General features: G+C 37.1%; 1 protein-coding gene across 1 annotated transcript in view; it reads left to right on the forward strand.

Moving 5' to 3' along the window:
- The window catches only part of APPBP2 (amyloid beta precursor protein binding protein 2), a 60,406-nt gene extending 44,461 nt beyond the window's left edge, over window positions 1-15,945 (forward strand). The window contains exons 6-13 of the mRNA XM_028109278.2: window positions 2,900-2,989; window positions 4,331-4,398; window positions 4,479-4,584; window positions 5,285-5,409; window positions 8,687-8,772; window positions 10,281-10,471; window positions 12,394-12,559; window positions 13,574-15,945. Of these exons, the coding sequence (XP_027965079.1) occupies window positions 2,900-2,989; window positions 4,331-4,398; window positions 4,479-4,584; window positions 5,285-5,409; window positions 8,687-8,772; window positions 10,281-10,471; window positions 12,394-12,559; window positions 13,574-13,827 (1,086 nt within the window). The 3' untranslated portion in view covers window positions 13,828-15,945. The remainder of the gene's footprint in view (window positions 1-2,899; window positions 2,990-4,330; window positions 4,399-4,478; window positions 4,585-5,284; window positions 5,410-8,686; window positions 8,773-10,280; window positions 10,472-12,393; window positions 12,560-13,573) is intronic.
- The last annotated feature ends 4,149 nt before the right edge of the window (window positions 15,946-20,094 follow it).

Genomic DNA, 20,094 nt, shown 5'->3' on the forward strand with positions numbered 1-20,094 from the left:
TTTCATGGGTATGTTCTGTCAAATGAAACCTTAATAGATGCTTTTTTATTGGATGTGTAGCTCTGGGTGAACTCTCAGACCTGAAGGCATTCCTTTTAATGGGAAGCTAGATTTTATTTATACTTTTTTGCGTTGTTTTGCTCCTGCTTCTCCCTTACAAGAAAGATAGCTTCACTCCTGTCTTTATGCTATTAATTTCATGCTTCAGTGCTAATGAATATATAGTTGAGAAGTGAACTATGTCTGTTTAACTCTTTTACTTGGTGGTTTTCTTTATGGAAGAATATTATAATTATTTTATATTGCCACATAGATGTTATTTAGCTTTCATATTTTATAATTATCCCTGTCTTGATTTTTGCCTCATTAATATTCCTTATTTAAAGGAAAATTATAATTAGAGGTAAAACTAGAAAATCCTAGAATGATTATAAAAGTGATGTTGTGCAACCCTGATGCTAGGATCATCCTTAATATCCATATAAGAAGGCATCAAATCTATATATAAAAATCTAAAATCCTTATGAGCATGCCTACAGTTTCTTAGGGGGGTGTTAGGTATGTTCTTCTGGTTATTTTTGAGGATGAATTCCTATGTCTGCTGAATTAGCTCTGTTGATGGATTGTTTTGCTGCCCCTTCTGTGCAGCGGTTGTTCCATAGCTTATCAACCCAAATATAGAACTCAACCTCTTATTTTCACACACCAAGAACAAAGAACCCCATTCACAGAAGGCCTTTGTGTGGATAGCTGACTTTACTGGAAATGAAAGTACGATATACAACAGTTTATTAGAAATGCCAACCTTAAAAGTTACTCAGGTACCCCACCATCTTTATATATCTATGCATAGAACTCACCTTTTTTTTTTTTAAAGTAAACTCTGTGCCCAGTGTGGGGCTTGAATTCATGACCCCAAGATCAAGAGTCACATGCTCTAGCGACTGAGCCAGCTGGGCGCCCCAGATAGTTTATTTTAAATATAGATAAGATTCGGGATGCCTCGGTGGCTCAGTTGGTTAAGCGTCTGCCTTCAGCTCAGGTCATGATCCCAGGGTCCTGGGATTGAGCCCCACATCAGGCTCGCTGCTGAGCAGGAAGCCTGTTTCTCCCTCTGCCTGCTGCTCCCTCTGCTTGTGCTCTCTCTCTCTGACAAGTAAAATCTTTTAAAAATATATATAGATTGGGGCGCCTGGGTGGCTCAGTCGTTAAGCATCTGCCTTTGGCTCAGGTCATGATCCCAGGGGCCTGGGTTCGGGCCCCATTTCGGGCTCCCTGCTCAGCGGGAAGCCTGCTTCTCCCTCTCCCACTCCCCCTGCTTGTGTTCCCTCTCTCGCTGTGTCTCTCTGTCAAATAAATAAAATCTTAAAAAAAATAAATAAATAAAAATACATATAAATAAGTTTGTCGTTGATAGCTACAGAAAAGTACACAAATATTGAGGATATAGTTTGATGAATTATCACCATATTTTGATATTAACATGGCCGAGGCTATGCTGACAAAATAGTAGTGACATGGAAAAATAAGTTTATTTCTTACTCATGCTACATCCTTTCTTGGGATGCCTGTGGCTCTGCTTAACATTCTGTTTACACTTTGATCAAAACACCATGTGATGCAGCATCCTCCATCTAAAACATTACCAACCTTAGAGTAGAGGCAAAAACATCATGAGGAAGTACTGCTTGCTCTTAGAGATTTTTCCCAGAAATTGCTCATTTCACTTTTATATTTCAATTAATTTTTTAATTGACCAAAGGACATCACTTGACCACTGTCATCTTTGATGTGGAAGGGAAGTATATCCTTCCCCAAGGAAGTAAATATTTTAAAGAAGTATTACAGTCTACTACAGTTCTAAAGATTTTAACTTACTACTCTGGAACAAAATCTGCTTATTTAACATCAAAAACAAACCAGGTTTTTTGGCCTAAATCACATACATTTCATTTTTACATCAAAATTTCTTCTGAATATTTTAGGTGGAATGGAAGAGAAGGAAGCTTGCAGAGGAAAACAGATGTTTGTTTTTTATTTTCTAATTTTTCCTTTCCCCTCCCCCATTCTTTATGACTCTTTTATGGTATTTTTTAAAGATTTATTTATTTATTTATTTGACACAGAGAGAGAGAGAGAGCAGTGGGAGAGGGAGAAGCAGGCTCCCCACTGAGCAGGGAGCCCAATGCGGGGCTTGATCCCAGAACCCTGGGATCATGACCCAAACCAAAGGCAGATGCTTAACTGACTGAGCCACCCAGGTGCCCCTATGTTTTATTTCTTTGAAATAGTTCTTAGTATCCAAAGTAATTTGTTTTCCTTTTTTTTTTTTCTTTGACACATACTATGTTTTATTTCCCAGTAGATAACCTAAGTGCTAGCACATTACCTGGTACCTAACCTCTCTGCACCTCTGTTTTCCATAATAGTATGCATCTCATAGGACTGGTGTGTCAATTAAATGTGTTAATGCACATAAAGTGCTTAGAACAATAACTCTCACAAAGTAAGCACTCAAACAGGCAATTAAGATACAAAATAATAAGCATTACAGTAGGGGAAGAAAGTACAGGAAGCCTAATCTAGGGCTGAAACCTGGAAAATAAGTTATATGGATTTAGTTCAGGGAAGAGGAATGTATATAAGGCAGAGGGAACAGTATATGCAAAGGCTGTGGGTAAGAGAGAACATGCCCCTGATTTCCTGTGTGTCACTTATTCAAAGAAAGTATAACAAACTTACACTTTCAAGAAAACTTAGTCTCAGAAAATTGTAAGTGTAAATACTTCATGTGTATTCTTATTCAGGTACTTGAAAGTTTGGGAGAAAGATACACAGTCATTTCATTAAATACTGTCAATTTGATTTATCAGTTTTTGCTCTTTAAATATTTTCTTAGGCTTACAAATGGTGCATCGAGGCAATGAAAGAAATCACAGTGGGCTTACCAGTCAAAGTTGTGGTGGATGTTTTAAGACAAGCTTCTAAGGTGAATATAATAAAATTATTAATGTATTATAGGATTTAGCAAGCTTTAAATTTGTCTTAATTAACCTGTTATTTAACAAGTTAGATATTGTGTACTCCATGGACTCACAAGGTTTATTTTCTGAGTTTCTCTGGCTCAGTTGTAGAAATCAGATTTAGAAATCTACATATAGAATTGAGCTAATTTTTCTATACCCAGAAAACCCATGAAAAATATCATTTTGAGAACTCAGCTTACTGAACTACAGATTGAGGCAGTATTTTGGTGCTATTCTAGCTTGAGTTTGCTTTTGTTTTTCTTAACCTTTCCAGCAACCTGAATTCCTCATGCCACAATTGTATGGATTTTGGCCATTTTCCTCCTGAAGGCTAGCCTAGTATTTAATCTTTGAGTGATAGCATTGCAGCCTCACGGTGTCACAGATTCCTGTTCTTGAGCTGCTGGGTGACACTTGATTTTCCCTTTAGTTTCTTCTTATTCTATAGATAAATGCATTCACTCTCTGAAGCCATTTATTTTTAAATTGCTGGTTTGGTGTACTGAGGCTTTAAAATATTGATGTGCTTTTCAAATATATTCTTTCTACCCAGAGTTTTTTTGATTTTGAATATTTCATTTTGGTTGGTTTTAATCATGGAAATTTTAATTAGAAGAAAGATTCTAAAATTATAGGTTTATAAGAGTCCAAGATTTCTGTGAAACTTCCTAGGTAAGTTATTTTAGAGAAGTACATAGCATAACTGTTCAGATTATCAGAGCTAGAAGAGAGATATTAATATGTTTTAATTAATTTAAGACGTTCGATATACCATTAATATAAAGACAGTTATGTGCAAGATTTGTATATTTATATGCAGATAATATTTAAGAGTTTGAAAACTACTGGCTATTTTCATGAATCAAAATATTTTAAGAATAGGAAAACTTGAAATTCTGTGCATTTTAAAACTAACAGATGAAGATTACAAGATACTTAAGCCACTCTAGAACTAGGATATAAATAAGTGGCTTAGAAAATGCTATGTTGAACCCTCCCCCCATTTACTTATTATATAATCTGGAATGTATATACCAGCTTTGTAAGGTAACTTTGTTATAACAGGTTTGTATTGGGCATGAATGTCAAGATTTTAAACTTTATAATTTCCCAGGATATGTACAGATCTGTTTATAATAGAATTTTCGAATACTTGGAAGGGAAGAAATTACAAATAGAACCCTTATATTTATGTTTGAGGATTTTTTTTTTTTTGATAATCATAGTCTGACTATATAATCTGTACTTAGTTTAGCACACTAATTAACTGAGAGTTACTTAATAATTTTTCACTTTATCCTTAGGCTTGTGTTGTAAAACGTGAATTTAAGAAAGCAGAACAGTTAATTAAACATGCAGTGTATTTGGCACGGTAGGTGATTGTTACTAAAAATACCATTTCAAATTGTCTCTCTCTACTTTATATCCTAATAGTTTTATATCTTTTTATAGGGATCATTTTGGATCCAAACACCCAAAATATTCTGATACACTGCTAGATTATGGGTTCTACTTACTCAATGTAGATAATATCTGTCAGTCTGTTGCAATTTATCAGGTATGTTAACAGTTAACACTTTTTTTCTTTCAACCTGAATTGACTTGCTTACCTGTATTTGTTTGCGGTGTATAACCCACTCTCTAAGAACAACTCTTTCTGAGCCCCTCCTTGTATATGGGACAACATTCTTTTACTAAATAACATGTAGAAGGGTTAGAAGTAAATGTTGTAGGAATTACAGAAAACCATTGAGGAAAAGAATTTTTGGCTTGTGGGCTCATATATAAGAGTAATTTTCCATTTTTCATTTGCCCAGAGGATGACCTATCTTCATTGTTGATTTAGCATGAGTCATTATAGCTGTTCTTTGTAATAGCAAGGAGGGTTGATAACAATTATTTTAGGCCTCCCATTAGTCATTCTTAGGTAAATGTGTTACACCATCACTCTGGACAAGGTATCCTTGATTTTATGGTTCACTTACAAAGAAGGACATAGAAAAACACTGCTGTGATTCTCAGACATATGAATAATTTTTATTACGAAACCATTGTCTTTTAAGTTAGATTCAGTCTTCAGAAAACCAGGCCTTTTGGTGACTTTTATGTTCTTGTGTGATTTAAATACAGCAGGACTTTTGCTTCAAAACTGATGGTATTGATATATAGAACATATATTTAAATTACTAGGATGCTTAGTATTACTGGTAGTGTTATCTAAGGATTTATAGTAATAATAATTTTCATGACTCTTTCAGGCAGCCCTTGACATTCGGCAGTCAGTGTTCGGTGGCAAAAATATTCATGTAGCAACAGCTCATGAAGACTTGGCTTATTCTTCTTATGTTCACCAGTATAGCTCTGGGAAATTTGACAATGCACTGTAAGTTCCATGTTCCTTTTCAGTGAGCGATTAAATGGTGTTGCTATTGTTTTTCCTAATGCAATAGTATTTAATGTATTTATAGATTAAATTTGTCTTCAGAAGCTTTTTTTTTTTTTTAATTTTTTATTTTTTTTTAAGATTTTATTTATTTGACAGAGAGAGATAGCGAGAGCAGGAACACAAGCAGGGGGAGTGGGAGAGGGAGAAGCAGGCTTCCAGCGGAGCAGGGAGCCTGATGTGGGACTCGATCCCAGGAACCTGGGATCATGACCTGAGCCGAAGGCAGACGCCCAACGACTGAGCCACCCAGGCGCCCTGTCTTCAGGAGCTTTAACAAGATGCCTTAACTGTTCTTGAAGTCATTTATAAGCCATTTATTTAGATGTTATGTGGTTTAATATTGAGAGTTATATATCTTCGTAAGGAATATGGCTTATCTTCTGAATACTTCAGTAATTTTTCTTTGGGTAGTATAGTAGCCTCTGGCTAAATGACAAACTTAACCTAAAAACATTTTGCTCAAAATATGCAGAAATACTGAGTAAAATATAACAGTTGTCTTTGTAAGTGCATAAATGAGCTCGCAGGAGAGAAAGAAAGACCCCAAGGGCCACTCATGGACTAAAATCCAATAGGGTAGGCATGAACTGTATGGTATAACTGCCCTAGGGTGATGGGAAAGCTTAGTAGTTTGTGTAAACCTTGGTTGGACAATAATCCTGGGTTTAGGAGATAAGGCATTTAGTCCACAGGAAACTATGAGTTAGAACTGAAACCCTCACCTGAAGTCAAGATCAAGCCTGCACCATCAGGGAAAGGGAAGACTAGGAGGAAAACAAAAAATTTCCCACTGGCAAGAAAGAGGACAAGGAAACTCATTCATCTCAGGTTGGGCTCTCAGTTAACCAAAAACAGCCTCACAGTGGAATTTATAATTGCATCATGTATTCAAGAATCCCCAGGGGCACCTGGGTGGCTCAGCCATTAAGCGTCTGCCTTTGGCTCAGGTCATGGTCCCAGGATCCTGGGTTCGAGCCCCGCATCGGGCTCCCTGCTCAGTGGGAAGCCTGCTTCTCCCACTCTCCCTACCCCTGCTTGTGTTCCCTCTCTCGCTGTGTCTCTCTCTGCCAAATAAATAAAATCTTTAAAAAAAAAAGAATCCCCAAACTGAGGAAAACATTAAAAAGTTCTTTGGGACTGCTATTTCTCCTTAGAAGCCTTTTGGGAGAAAATGCAAAACTCTTGGAAATTCTCAACCCAAACCAAACAGACTTCCCATAGATCTAACTCTACCTAAGATGAACTCACCATTAAAAAATTTCAAAATAAAGTAAGGAAACATTTCCTCTATTAATGAGAATCAGCAGAAATAACAAACAGGATTAGAACCCAAAGAATATTGGCTAACAGAACTTCTTGGTTGATACTATAAAGTAAGTATCTTTAAATGATTAAGCATATAAAATGGGTTAGCAAACTGTGGCCTCTAGGGAAAGTAAAATTTTATTGGAACATAGCAATACTCATTCACTCATGTATTGTTTATGGCTGCTTTCATGCTACATCAGGAGAGTTGAGTAGTTGAGACAGTGTGTGGCCCACACAACCTAAAATATTTGCTATCTGGCCCTTTACAGAAAAAATTTGCTGACACTGATGTAAAAGAATGAATCAGTAATATTTTGGAGGGAAAATAAAGGGGGGTAAAGAGCAGATTTAAAAATAAAATAACTGATACATGCTACAACCTGGATGAACCTTGAAAACATTCTGCTAATTGAAAGAAGCTAGTCACAAAGGACCCCATATTGTATGATTCCTTTTTTTTGAGATGTCCAGAATAGGCAAATGTATGAGAGACAGAAAATAAATTTGTGGTTGCCATGGGCTCATAGGGTTGGAGGAAAATGGTGAGAGACTACTAATGGGCCAGTGTTTCTTTCTAGGGTCATGAAAATACACTGAAATTGCTTGTGATGATGGGTGCACAACTCTGTGAATATACTAAAAACCACTGAATTGTACATTTTAGTGGGCGACTTGTGTGGTATGAATTATATCTCAGTAAGAGCTGTTATAAAAAAAACGTAGCTAGAATTAGAAAATAGTCATTTACATTAAAACTCAGTAGACAAGTTAAACAGCACATTGGACACAACTAAAGAAACAGTGAACTGGAAAACAGATCTGAGAAAATTAATAATTACCTGGCAGATGGAGATAGAAGACTTGGAGTTACTTGAAAGAAACTGGTAGATAAAATAGGCAGCTTGCCTTCTGTTTGGTGAGATGGGCCATAAACAAGTAACTAGACATAGCAGCTGAGAACACATATATGTGAAGAAGATTAAGGTAAACTAAGAGTAAAGAGCTGTGGTAAATTTTTTAGGGACTTTTTTTTTTTAAGATTTTATTTATTTATTTGAGAGAGAATGAAAGAGAGCATGAGAGTGGGGAGGGTCAGAGGGAGAAGCAGACTCCCCGCTGAGCAGGGAGCCTGATGCAGTACTCGATCCTGGGATTGCAGGATCATGACCTGAGCCGAAGGCAGTCGCTGAACCAGCGGAGCCACCCAGGCTCCCCCTTTAGGGACTTTTGTATAAGCTGGTCTGGAAAGGCTTCTCATTGAAGAGTGAGCCATGTGGGTGGATATTCAGGGGGATAGTATCCCATAGAGACGGTAAAGTAAGTGCAAGAGTCCTAGGTGAGAGTATGCTTTGCATGTTCAGAAAACTGCGAGGCCTGTGGCTGGAGGAGAAGGAGAGGGCTTTTTCTTTTCTTTTTTTTTTAAAGATTTTATTTATTTATTTGACAGAAAGACAGCAAGAGAGGGAACACAAGCAGGGGGAGTGGGAGAGGGAGAAGCAGGCTTCCCGCAGAGCAGGGAGCCCGATGCGGGGCTCAATCCCAGGACCCCCAGATCATGACCTGAGCCGAAGGCAGATGCTTAACGACTGAGCCACCCAGGCGCCCTGAGAGGGCTGTTTCTGAGAATGGTAGATGAGGTCAGACAGGTGGCGGGGGAAAGAACATGGTGAGACTTGTAGGCTGTGATAACAAATTCACAGTTTATTCTGTAGGAGATAGAAATCCAGTGGATATTTTAAAAGTTCAGTCCACAACAGATTAGAAATTTAAAAAACAAAAAACAATACCTTTACCACAGATTGGTTTAGAAATTCCATCAGTATTATAAGTTGTAAGGGTTTTTTTAAAATGCTGTAATTATTTATAACTAAAAAGAAATGCCAGAATATATTTGTCTATATTACAGATTTCATGCCGAAAGAGCTATTGGTATCATTACCCACATCCTACCTGAAGATCATCTTCTTTTGGCTTCTTCAAAGAGGGTGAAAGGTACCCTTTGCAATTAGTCTCCAGTATACCTGTATATATATGTTTTTTAGATTTCTTTTGCTGTCAGTTGTACTAGATGTCTAGTCTCATATATTTTAATGATACATAGTTTAAAATAGAGTTGTTTGTTTATTTCTTTGGGTAGTAGCATAGGATTAGACTATATCTGCATATTACTAAGATAGCCAAGTCACTGATTTAAAGTATCTGCCTATAACTCTACTTAAGAATTTCCAGTGGTTCATAATAAAAGGTTCGCTTCTCTCATATAGCATTGTTAATAAGCCAGAATATCTTTTGTCGCTTTTTTTTCTTCTTCCTTCCTCCCCTCACCCCCTTTTCCTCTCTGTAATGCCTTCATTCATTCATTTCTTTTGAGGGGAGGATGAAAGAAAGAATAACATGATTGTTGCACAGTAACAGGTTTTTCACGTACCTTCAGCTTTATAGTGCAGGATTTTGAAACTCAGTTTTGTATCAGGTTACCCTTAATGTTGCAAGGCTCTTACCAAATACCACTTTCTTCTTTTCTTCTAATCACTACCAAAGCCCTTTAATTTAAAAAGCATTTATTTGCCAACATCACTGGGTCACCCATGTGGTAATTCCATGCATGCTGGAGAAATTTTACCTTAATTCTTGAACTGGTTCTTTTCCCCCCTCTGGGTTTGGATTTTAAGTTAAACAAGTAATACATAATTGTTGTAAAAATTAAAAGTTAGAGAGAAAAGAGAAAATAATGAATTAAGTCACCTGAAATCCCACCAATCCAGATTCAGCATTTTGGCTTTTTTTCTCCCAATAATGGAATGAATGAATTTTTTTAGTTTTATATTCTGCCTTTTTCACTTAATACCTTACGGACATTTTTTCATTGCAGTACATATGGATATATATCCTTTTATTCTTTAAAAACGCTAAACTAAACCTCTTTTACTCTTGTGCATATGGACAATTTTCCTAGAAATAAAATTACTTCGTAAAAGAATATGTGTTTTTAAGACTTTAAATGGAATTTGAAAGTCTTTTATGTGACTTTGAAATTGCGCTGTCTTCTTGCCTGATTTGGTTGGTCAAGTTAGTAGGAGGAAACCAGTTCTTTTAGTTGTATTTGGTTAAAGGTTGTATTTTACAGTGTGGTTTCAAAATGTTCAACAGTGCTTAGGTACTCCTTGACACAGTTTCATAACTTTAAAATTTTGCCTTTGCCTTGTCTTACATTGCTTTCAATAAGAAATTCACATCAGCAAAATATAATAGTCTAGTAAAGTAGAAATTCTGCACAATATTTGATGTATACCATTGTTTTTCTTAAATTTGAAGTTCATTATACTATGCAAACTAGAATGACCCCCAGAAGTATATTTTTTTCATTATCGTGGAATTCATCTTTACCAGTTCTAATCCATAACCACAAACATTTATAGAATTTAATTTTAAATTATATGCTCTGATTAGCTTTGATAGATGGTTTGGAAGTATGCTAATTTTATTGCTTTCTTAATCAGCCCTTATTTTAGAGGAGATTGCAATCGACTGTCATAATAAAGAAACTGAACAGAGGCTGCTTCAAGAAGCTCATGATTTGCACCTGTCTTCACTTCAACTAGCTAAAAAAGCTTTTGGGGAATTTAATGTACAGACTGCAAAACACTATGGAAACCTTGGAAGACTTTACCAGTCAATGAGAAAATTTAAGGTACAAGCATGTTTTACTATCTTTTTCTCTCACTAAATAATTTTAGGTAGTAAAGTATAATCTTAAATAATACATCTTCATGGGGCGCCTGGGTGGCTCAGTCGTTAAGTGTCTGCCTTCGGCTCAGGTAATGATCCCACGGTCCTGGGATCGAGCCCCGATTGGGCTCCCTGCTCTGCGGGAAGCCTGCTTCTCCCCCTCCCCCTCCCACTCTCCCTGCTTGTGTTCCCTCTCTTGCTGTGTCTCTCTCTGTCAAATAAATAAAATCTTAAAAAAAAAATAATACATCTTCAGTAACCTTCAGTAATAAAGTGTACGTTTATTATACTCCTACCTTATTCCATGAAAGAATTGAGAAAATAGCTAGTATAAAACAACAGAGTCAAAATATAAATAAAATTCAAAATCCAAACCATGGAAAAATAAGACATAAGATCAAACCACAAAGGCTGATACGGTTATTATAGTTAGACTTAAAACATAGCTACTAGCGGGCACCTGTCTGGCTCAGTCAGAAGAGCATGTGACTCTTGATCTCAGGGTTGTGAGTTAAGCCCCACGTTGGGTGCAGAAATTACTTAAATAAATAAAAAGTTTAAAAAAAAGAAAGGGGGACGCCTGGGTGGCTCAGTCAGTTGAGCATCCAACTCTTGGTTTCAGGTCAGGTCATGATCTCATGGGTTGTGAGATCGAACCCCAGTTGGGCTCCCCGCTCAGTGGGGAGTCTGCTCAAAGGTTATCTCCCTCTGTCCCTCCCCCAACATGTGCGCACACACAGTCTCTCTCTCCCACTCAGTCTCTCTAAAAATAAATAAATCTTAAAACAACGACAACAACAACATAGTGTTAGTTATGTTAAGTGTAGCCCTTAGCAGGGGCGCCTGGGTGGTGTAGTCGGTTAAGCATCTGCCTTCAGCTCAGACCTTGATCCCGGGGTCCTGGGATCTGGGGTCCTGGGATCTTTGGGCTCCCTGCTGAGCGGGGAGTCTGCTTCTCCCTCTGCCCCTCCCCCAGCTCATGGTCACTCTCTTTCTCTCTCTCTCTCTCAAATAAAGAAATAAAATCTTTAAAAAAAAAAAAAAGTGTAGCCCTTAGCATAATGTCTGGCACATGGTAGGTATGCAAGAAATGTCAGATATTGCAAGTATTATTAATTGTGGTGATAAAAATTTACTGAATTCTCTTTTAAAATTTTGGGTTATAAATTCTTTTTTTTTTTTTTTAAGATTTTATTTATTTGAGAGAGAGAGAAAGAGAGCACACGAGAGGGGGGAGGGTCAGAGGGAGAAGCAGGCTCCCCGCCGAGCAGGGAGTCCGATGCGGGACTAAATCCATGGACTCCAGGATCATGACCTGAGCCGAGGGCAGTCACTTAACCAACTGAGCCACCCAGGTGCCCTGGGTTATAAATTCTTAATGTTGTTCATTTTAGGGTCACAGTAAGGAAAGGATGAGAGTCACTGCCTAAGACATTCTTTTTTTACCTGAAAATCCATTACATATCCCTCAATTAACCTGAGTTTTATTGTCAAAATTCCAAAAAATAAAGCGTATACCTATATAACTGAACATACGATAGTATGAAGTTTCTTAACAAGGTTTAAATTTTGGAGCATGTTAACAAAGAAATAATTGTCATTTTAGAAAGTTTTGATGTTAATTTCTTCTAACAATTTTTTATTACCAGGACAGATTTTGTCATCATTTTTGGCATAGGACACTCACTGTCATCAGCTTGTGTGCATGGCTTCCCAAACTAGTAATCTTCCCCTAGGCAGCTTTTGGATTAACGTAGTATGTCCTCTGATCTGATTATCTTATGCCATCCATGTCTTGGCATTTAGAAGAGTCTTACTCGTTGGCTGAGAATTGTTAATATGAGAGTATAATCTAATGGCTAAAACAGCTTAATTATTTTTCAGGAAGCTGAAGAAATGCATATCAAAGCAATTCAGATAAAAGAGCAACTTCTTGGTCAAGAAGATTATGAAGTAGCCCTTTCAGTGGGACATCTGGCTTCTCTATACAATTATGACATGAATCAGTACGAAAATGCTGAGAAACTTTATTTGCGATCCATAGCGATTGGTATGTTATTTTAAAATTTAGTGAATTGATAGTATCAACATGTCAACATGTCTTATATGTTGTGTAAGGGAAGTGTAATTACAAAGAGTTAAATGAGTTTAGAGCTGCTAAGGATATCCAGAAGCCACCCAAAAACCATCTGAAACATTTTGCTAAAGATGATTTATTGATGTTGAAGCCAGTAGTAAGTGACTGTTGAGGCAGAGTGTCAAGTATAGGCAAAAGGAGTTATTCTAAACTAGTTGTGTAGTTACTACTCCTTCCACCTCCCTTTTTGAACATGTTACCAATGGAATCATGCAGTGCATATTTTTACATGTCTGGTTTCTTTTGGTGAACATGAATTGTGAAATACATCTGTGTTGTTCCATAACACTATCGCTTATTAATTTCCAGTGCTGTATAATATTTTATTGGATTAGTATATCATTTATCCATTCTATGTTAATGGACATTCAGAACATTTGGATTGTTTCCATTTCAGGAAATAAGATTACAGAATAACGTACTGTAGTCATCATCTAATGTGCCTATTAAAATTTTTCCCTGTTTTGGGGGCACCTGGCTGGCTCTGTCAGTAGAGCATGTGACTCTTGATCTCAGGGTCATGGGTTTGAGCCCCATGTTAAGGGTAGAGTTTACTTAAAAAAAAAAATTCCTCCCTATTTTTATATTGAATTGTCTGTCATTCCTTATTGATTTATATAAGGTCTTCATATACTATGGATGCAGCAAGCCCTTTGTTGGTTATATATGTTGAAAGAGAGATAACTCACTCTGCTCCTTGTTTCTAAATGGTGCCTTTCAAAGAACAGAAGTTCTTAATTCTAATATTTATCTTGTCTGTGGGTACCCAATCTCATTAGTTTCTCATTTAGCCTAGGAAATAAAATAAAGCCACCTTATTTAAAGAATTGAACTTGTGTTATTTTTTTAAGAACCTCTTGTTTCATTATTTGAGCTTTCTTTTTTTTTTTTTCCTTGTGCATGTGTGTATGTGTGTTTTACTTTCAGGGAAGAAACTGTTTGGTGAAGGCTACAGTGGACTAGAATATGATTACCGAGGTCTCATTAAACTTTACAACTCCATTGGAAATTATGAGAAAGTGTTTGAATATCACAATGTTCTGTCTAACTGGAACCGGTTGCGAGATCGTCAGTATTCGGTGACCGATGCTCTTGAAGATGTCAACACCAGCCCCCAATCCACTGAAGAAGTGGTGCAGTCCTTCTTGATTTCTCAGAATGTTGAGGGACCGAGCTGCTGAGGGAGGACCTCAGTTAATTAATTTACCTTTTCCCAGATTCCAGGGAATTCATACTGTGAAATCAAAACCATGTTGTTTTTTGGGGCTGGAATTTGCATTGAAACACTGGTCCAGTCCATTGACCCTATTTGGGTGATCCCTACCTTGCAGAGTGTCCGTAGGAATAAGCATATATTCAGTTATATTCAGCATGTACCGCATGTATAAGTAGTCTGGCCCATATTTTCAACCTAGTAGAACAAACAACAGGAAATCTTTTTTTTTTTCCATTTTAAAGAATAATTCATTTTGCAGAAAGCCTGAAAAGAACCCCTAAATAAAACTATTTAAGAGTTTAAAAGAGTTGCATTCTTATTATGTAAGGATGATTTTAACAACTTTTTAACATATTCTTCCTTGTGGAGGTATTCAATACTGTATTGTAAAGAAATTTTATGGGGAAAATCTTTATATGCAGTATAGAAAAGTTAACACAGTACTAGTAGAAGAGGGACATCCTGACTTAGGTTTGGCTACCTTACCCAGAGAAGTGGATACAACCACTCCAGAGCTCTATTACAGGGAAGGATTGTCAGATTCATCTGAACTGGACCAGTGTTGATCTGTAAGTAATAGAAAAGCTGACAGACCAGCAGTTTTATTAACCCTTTGGTTGTTTCAGGGTTTTTTGGTATAACAATGCAAGATGCTCTGAAAGCATTTGTGAACAGGACCAGGAGGACTTAAAAAGGACCAGCCTAATGTAGAAAGGGGTTATTTGGACCAGAGGCTTTAGGTAATTATTTTAGCCCCTGCATATACTTTTATCAGTAGAATGTTTCATTTAGAGGTATAATGAAAAGTGATAATGCAAAAATTATATTCATGTAATTAGACACCAAACTAGGGAGATTTGGCAGTTTCGATGGTGTATCTTTAGTCAGTGTGCACAGATGGCAATGCCATAAGCAAGTCTATAAATATCTGCTGCAACCATCCCCCTCATTTTAAATGTTACCCTAATAATCAATGCAATTAACAAGTATATTGGCTAAGAGTCGTGAAATAGCTCATGGGTGGGAATTTTAGGTTACTATATGGTTTGTGGGGATTAATGGAAAAATGAATGCCCAAAAGAAGCAATTCTTAGAGATCCTTCATTTTTATGGTAAATAATAGTACAGCTGTGTCATTTTATTTGAAATTCAAGAGTCAAATGCAGAGATCCCCTAGTTATATATCTGTTTCACTAACTTGTCTTCCTGTTTATTGGGTTTTGATTTTTGTAATCTTAAGCCAGTCAGGTTATTTAATATTGAGGTAATTAATACTCAGATTTGGAAAGTGACATGTAGCAATTAAGAAACAAAAAGGTCTTTTGCTGTTACCTCAGTTCTTACTATAGTGGCCTATGTGGTGCCTCTATAGTTAAGAATCAGGGTTTTCCCCCCTATTTTCAGGGGTTCATGACTTGGCTGTCAGAGATGTTGCTCTTAGCTAATGCTTGGAGTAGTCTGTGGGTGAGTGGATGTGTGTTGAATTTTGGTTTTCTTTTAACATGCACGCTGGGGTTGGAGGGGGGAAGAAATCTAAACTGCCACATAGAGTACAGAAAAATTAATTGGAGATTTCAGGTAAATTTGATTTTCAACACTTTTTTGAACTTCCCAAACCTAATCTTGTTTAAAACTGTTACTTTCAGTCTTGTTAGTTATGAGCCAGTGTTTTTAAGTCCCCAGGAGGGGATTGACTGGGGGAGGTACAGAAAGAGATGAAGCAAGCCCAGACCCTAATATTGTAACCATGATTTCAAAACCTGGGTTTATTCCTCAAATTGAATTATTTTCTTTTTCATTTTAAAAAGAGTACATTGGCACACCTGCACCTCCCCTCCCAGTTAATTGCAGTCTAATGCCAAGAGGCACCTCTTTATTAATTACCAAATAGTCTGTGTGACCAAGGACTAACATTTATTAAGTTACTCAGCTCTATCCTTACAGGCCTATATATTTAATACCTCCAAAGATATTTCCAGGATAGGCTTTGTATACTTTTGTTGGTTATTTAGAGTCATGTGGTATGTTTGTGGTATAGGAATGTCATGGTAAATTGTTTTTCAATAAATATTTTGAAACTTAACGTTTCCATATGAAGTTTTTTTTTTTAAATCAATCTGTATCTTTTGGTTTTGTGCACATACAGCATTTCCTACGATAAAATCAAGCAAATGACTTAAGGCCTCATCCTCTCTTAATTCAATTTGAGCTCAACTTAGCTCACACTCAGTGATAAAACAACATGGTATTTAGGAGCCTAAGATCACAGGGTGATAATGTTACGTGGCAGCCAGTTTTTCTAAAAAGCATTGGTAGTTTCCCTTTATTACCACTGCTTTAATGTAGTTTTCTATAAGTCCGTACACTTTGATTTAATGCAAAAACTGTAGGCTGAGAAAAGAGATTGACAGCTTGTTAATGATATAACAAAGAGTATGCTATTAATTCTGGTTGTAATGAAGAATAATACCCTAATGATTCTAAGTGTGGGGTTTATCCTTTATTCCTAGGGATGTTTAGGGTAGCTTAGAGAGGTGAATATTAGTACTTTATGGGGTTAAAAAGAATCTCAAAAGAATAAAATTTACCTCACAGTAACCAATAGCTTGCACAGACTTTTCACATATGGTGGGGGTTATGTGTAAGGAAGCCTAGACCAACTTAAAGATTTTTCTGGAAGTTCAGCAAAGTAATGTTAAATAAGGGGCCTTTGGTCTCATCCTTCCCTGACTTTCATTTCTTCTCTATTACCCAGTCTTTTTCCCAACGTTGGTGCTACTCAGATTGGGTGCATCTGGGGGCTCTCCTGTGCCACACAGATGGTCAGTCACTCCTGCATCCAGTGTAATAGAACCAATTGGGTTTTTTAGACCACAGGTTTTATGGGTCCCCAAAGCTTTAGGACCCTTCTTGTCATTGATGCTCTGTCTCTCCTTGGTTAAAAAACAAACTCACTGTTGCTCTGTAGTAATCCATGTGCAGGTACGTGGTTAATTAATTTGTGAAATTAAAGATTTGACAAAGGCCTTTGTTCCTAGCCTGTTTGGGAAGAGTTCATAATGTTGTGAAAATTAAGTACAGAGGCTGCTACCTTATAAATAAATGTAGAGTGCCATTTGGCAACTCCTTACATGCACACACAGTGCTCAACAGTCAGCACCTAAAACACAGCGGAAGCTTTTGGCCATACTTTACAAATTGAAACAATGGTTTGCTTAGTTAGCAGGTACTCTTAACTGCCACTTGGTCTTTATTTTTTCCCCAGAATTTGTAGCCTTGCTGCTTGCAAACTGTTCCTTTTCTGGACGACAAAGTTACTACTGGAAAAACACTTATTTATATAAGTACGAACTTTTTTAAGAGTTTTATTTTTGCTTTAAAAATTAATGTATATATTTCACCTCTTGGCTTTGGAGGACCTCAGTTCTTGCTAGGAAAAAAAAATTTTTTTTTAATCTGACATTTGGATTAATCTCCAGCTTGAACACTAGTAGTTGTATTGCCCACAAATCTCAGGAATGTGTTAGGCAGAAAACTGGTTTTACCCTGTCGGTGATCTGAAGGAGTGTGCTTTAGGATTTCTTAAATAATACTATTCTTTAATTGCAGTCCTAGGTATCTATAGCATGAGTGGCCTTAGTGAGTTTGTTGAAGTACACATTTTTTTTCAAAAGTAAAATTTAAGATTAAAAATATATGCTATATATAGATATCTAGAAAACCTGGTTTGTGGTGCACAAGTTAAGTGTTGGATCACTAGATAATTGTTGCAGGTACCGTTTGTGTAACATTACTCATTTCTGTATATTCCTTTTATGGAAAGATGTTGCCATGGTAACTAAAACTTTTCAGTTTAGTTCTACTTTTATGATGTGAATGAATGCTACCTTTTATTAAATATTACCAAGTCAGTACTATTTTTATACTTTATTAAGCAACAGGGGATTTTAGTTTAATAGGCTCAAGAGCTCTTAATGAAACAAATTACTAACAATTCTTTACATGAAAATCCCCACTAATAGTGCCACAGTAATTTCTATAGAAATATCTAGGGTCATTGAGATTTTTTTAAGACAATTGTTCATTGTGTCAGAATGACCTTTCATATCATCCTTTTAACACAAACTTGTAGTGCCCACCATTATTTGTAACCATTGAACCATACTAAGTATGTTTGTAACCAGCATTGTGATATATTCTGTACTTGTATTGCTAAAAATGAATTACTGACCTAATAAATATAGTGTTCCTGCATTCATAGTGTATCTGTTTCCAATTCAGTTGTGATCACTTTTGGTCGGGACTTGGGATTATTATTGCAACCTGGGTTTTTTTGTTTTTTTTTAAGATTTTATTTATTTATTTGACAGAGACACAGCGAGAGAGGGAACACAAGCAGGGGGAGTGGGAGAGGGAGAAGCAGACTTCCTGCCGAGCAGGGAGCCTGATGTGGGGCTCGATCCCAGGATCCCCGGGATCATGACCTGAGCTGAAGGCAGACGCTTAACGACTGAGCCACCCGGGCGCCCTCAAATTAGGTCTTTAAGAAAATCTGCCATGAAACAGTGAATCGTAAGCACGCAGAACAGCTGGTGCTGGAAGTGAAGCCAAATTTTAAGTTAATATAAAGAAAATTAACATTTCAACAAAATCCCACCTTCACTTGCAATAGTCAGCACTGGGTTGATCTCACATGCCACCTGCAATGAGACTGCTTAAATTTTTCTTTTTACATTCCCATGACTTTGAACATGCTGTTCTCTCTTTTGTATGGAATGCCATTTTGTGCCTAAACTTTTATTCATCTGTCAAACTCAAAGGACAAGGAAGCCTTCCCTGAAAGTTTGAATTGCCTCTTCTTGGTACTTAAGCCCCATTTTATTTAAAACTTAGTTAAAAAGACATTACCCTATGAACATACAACTAACATAATTAAAACTTTACAGCTTACAAACGTTGCTGATTGTGCATTTAACAAATTTTACATAGAATTTACTCTGTAGCAGATACTATTCTAAATATGTTAGCAAACCACACCCACTTACTTTATACACATCTATTTCTACAGTTCAAAAATTCAAGGCAAACTCAAACTCATCAGGATGGTTGTTATCAAAAACAAAAGCGTTGGCAAGGATGTAGAGAAGTTGGAGACCTCATGCATTTTTTTTTAAAGATTTTATTTATTCATTTGAGACACAGAGATAACAGCACGAGCAGGGGGAGAGGGAGAGGGAAAAGCAGGCTCCCCACTGAGCCAGAAGCCAGACGGGCTCGATCCCAGGACCCTGGGATCATGACCTGAGCCGAAGGCAGGCTTAACCATCTGAGCCACCCAGGTGCCCCGACCTCATGCATTATTGATGGGGATGTAAAAAGGTGCATCTGCTATGGTAAACAGTAAGGTGGTTCCTCAAAAAATTAAAAATAGAATTACCATGTGATCCAGCAATCCTTCTTAGGGGTATATGTTCAAAAGAATTGAAAGCAGGGTCTTTCATTTGTACACCATGTTCATAGCATCATTATTCATAATAACCAAAATATAGAAGCAACCCAAATGTCCATCAGTGGATGAATGGATAAACAAAATGTGATATATCCATACAATGCAATATTATCCTGAATGATAATAACCCAGGGACCTGGGATCGAGCCCCGCATGGGGTTCCCTGCTCGGCGGGAAGCCTGCTTCTCCCTCTCCCTCTCCCACTCTCCCTGCTTGTGTTCCCTCTCTTGCTGTGTCTCTCTCTGTGAAACAAATAAAATCTTAAAAAATAATAATATTCAAAATAAGAATTATTTCTTAAAAAGGAAAAAATTTCTTTTTTTAAACTTTTAAAAAATTTTATTTATTCATGAGAGACGGGGAGGGAGAAGCAGGCCCCCCACAGAGCAGGGAGCCAGATATGGGGCTCGATGCCAGGACCCCAGGATCACGACCCGAGCCAAAGGCAGACACTTAACCAACTGAGCCATCCAGGCGCCCCAAAAGGAAGGAATTTCTTTTTTTTTTAAGATTTTTTTTTTAAGATTATTTGAGAGAGAGAATGAGAGATAGAAAGCACGAGAGGGAAGAGGGTCAGAGGGAGAAGCTGACTCCCTGCTGAGCAGGAAGCCCGATGTGGGACTCGATCCCGGGACTCCAGGATCATGACCTGAGCTGAAGGCAGTCACTTAACCAACTGAGCCACCCAGTCGCCCCCAAAAGGAAGGAATTTCTAACACATGC

This window comes from Eumetopias jubatus, unplaced genomic scaffold (assembly GCF_037043125.1).
Source record: "Eumetopias jubatus isolate StellerSeaLion01/CBP00866 unplaced genomic scaffold, mEumJub1_p1.0 scaffold_10, whole genome shotgun sequence".
In the NCBI taxonomy this organism is placed as follows: Eukaryota; Metazoa; Chordata; class Mammalia; order Carnivora; family Otariidae; genus Eumetopias; species Eumetopias jubatus.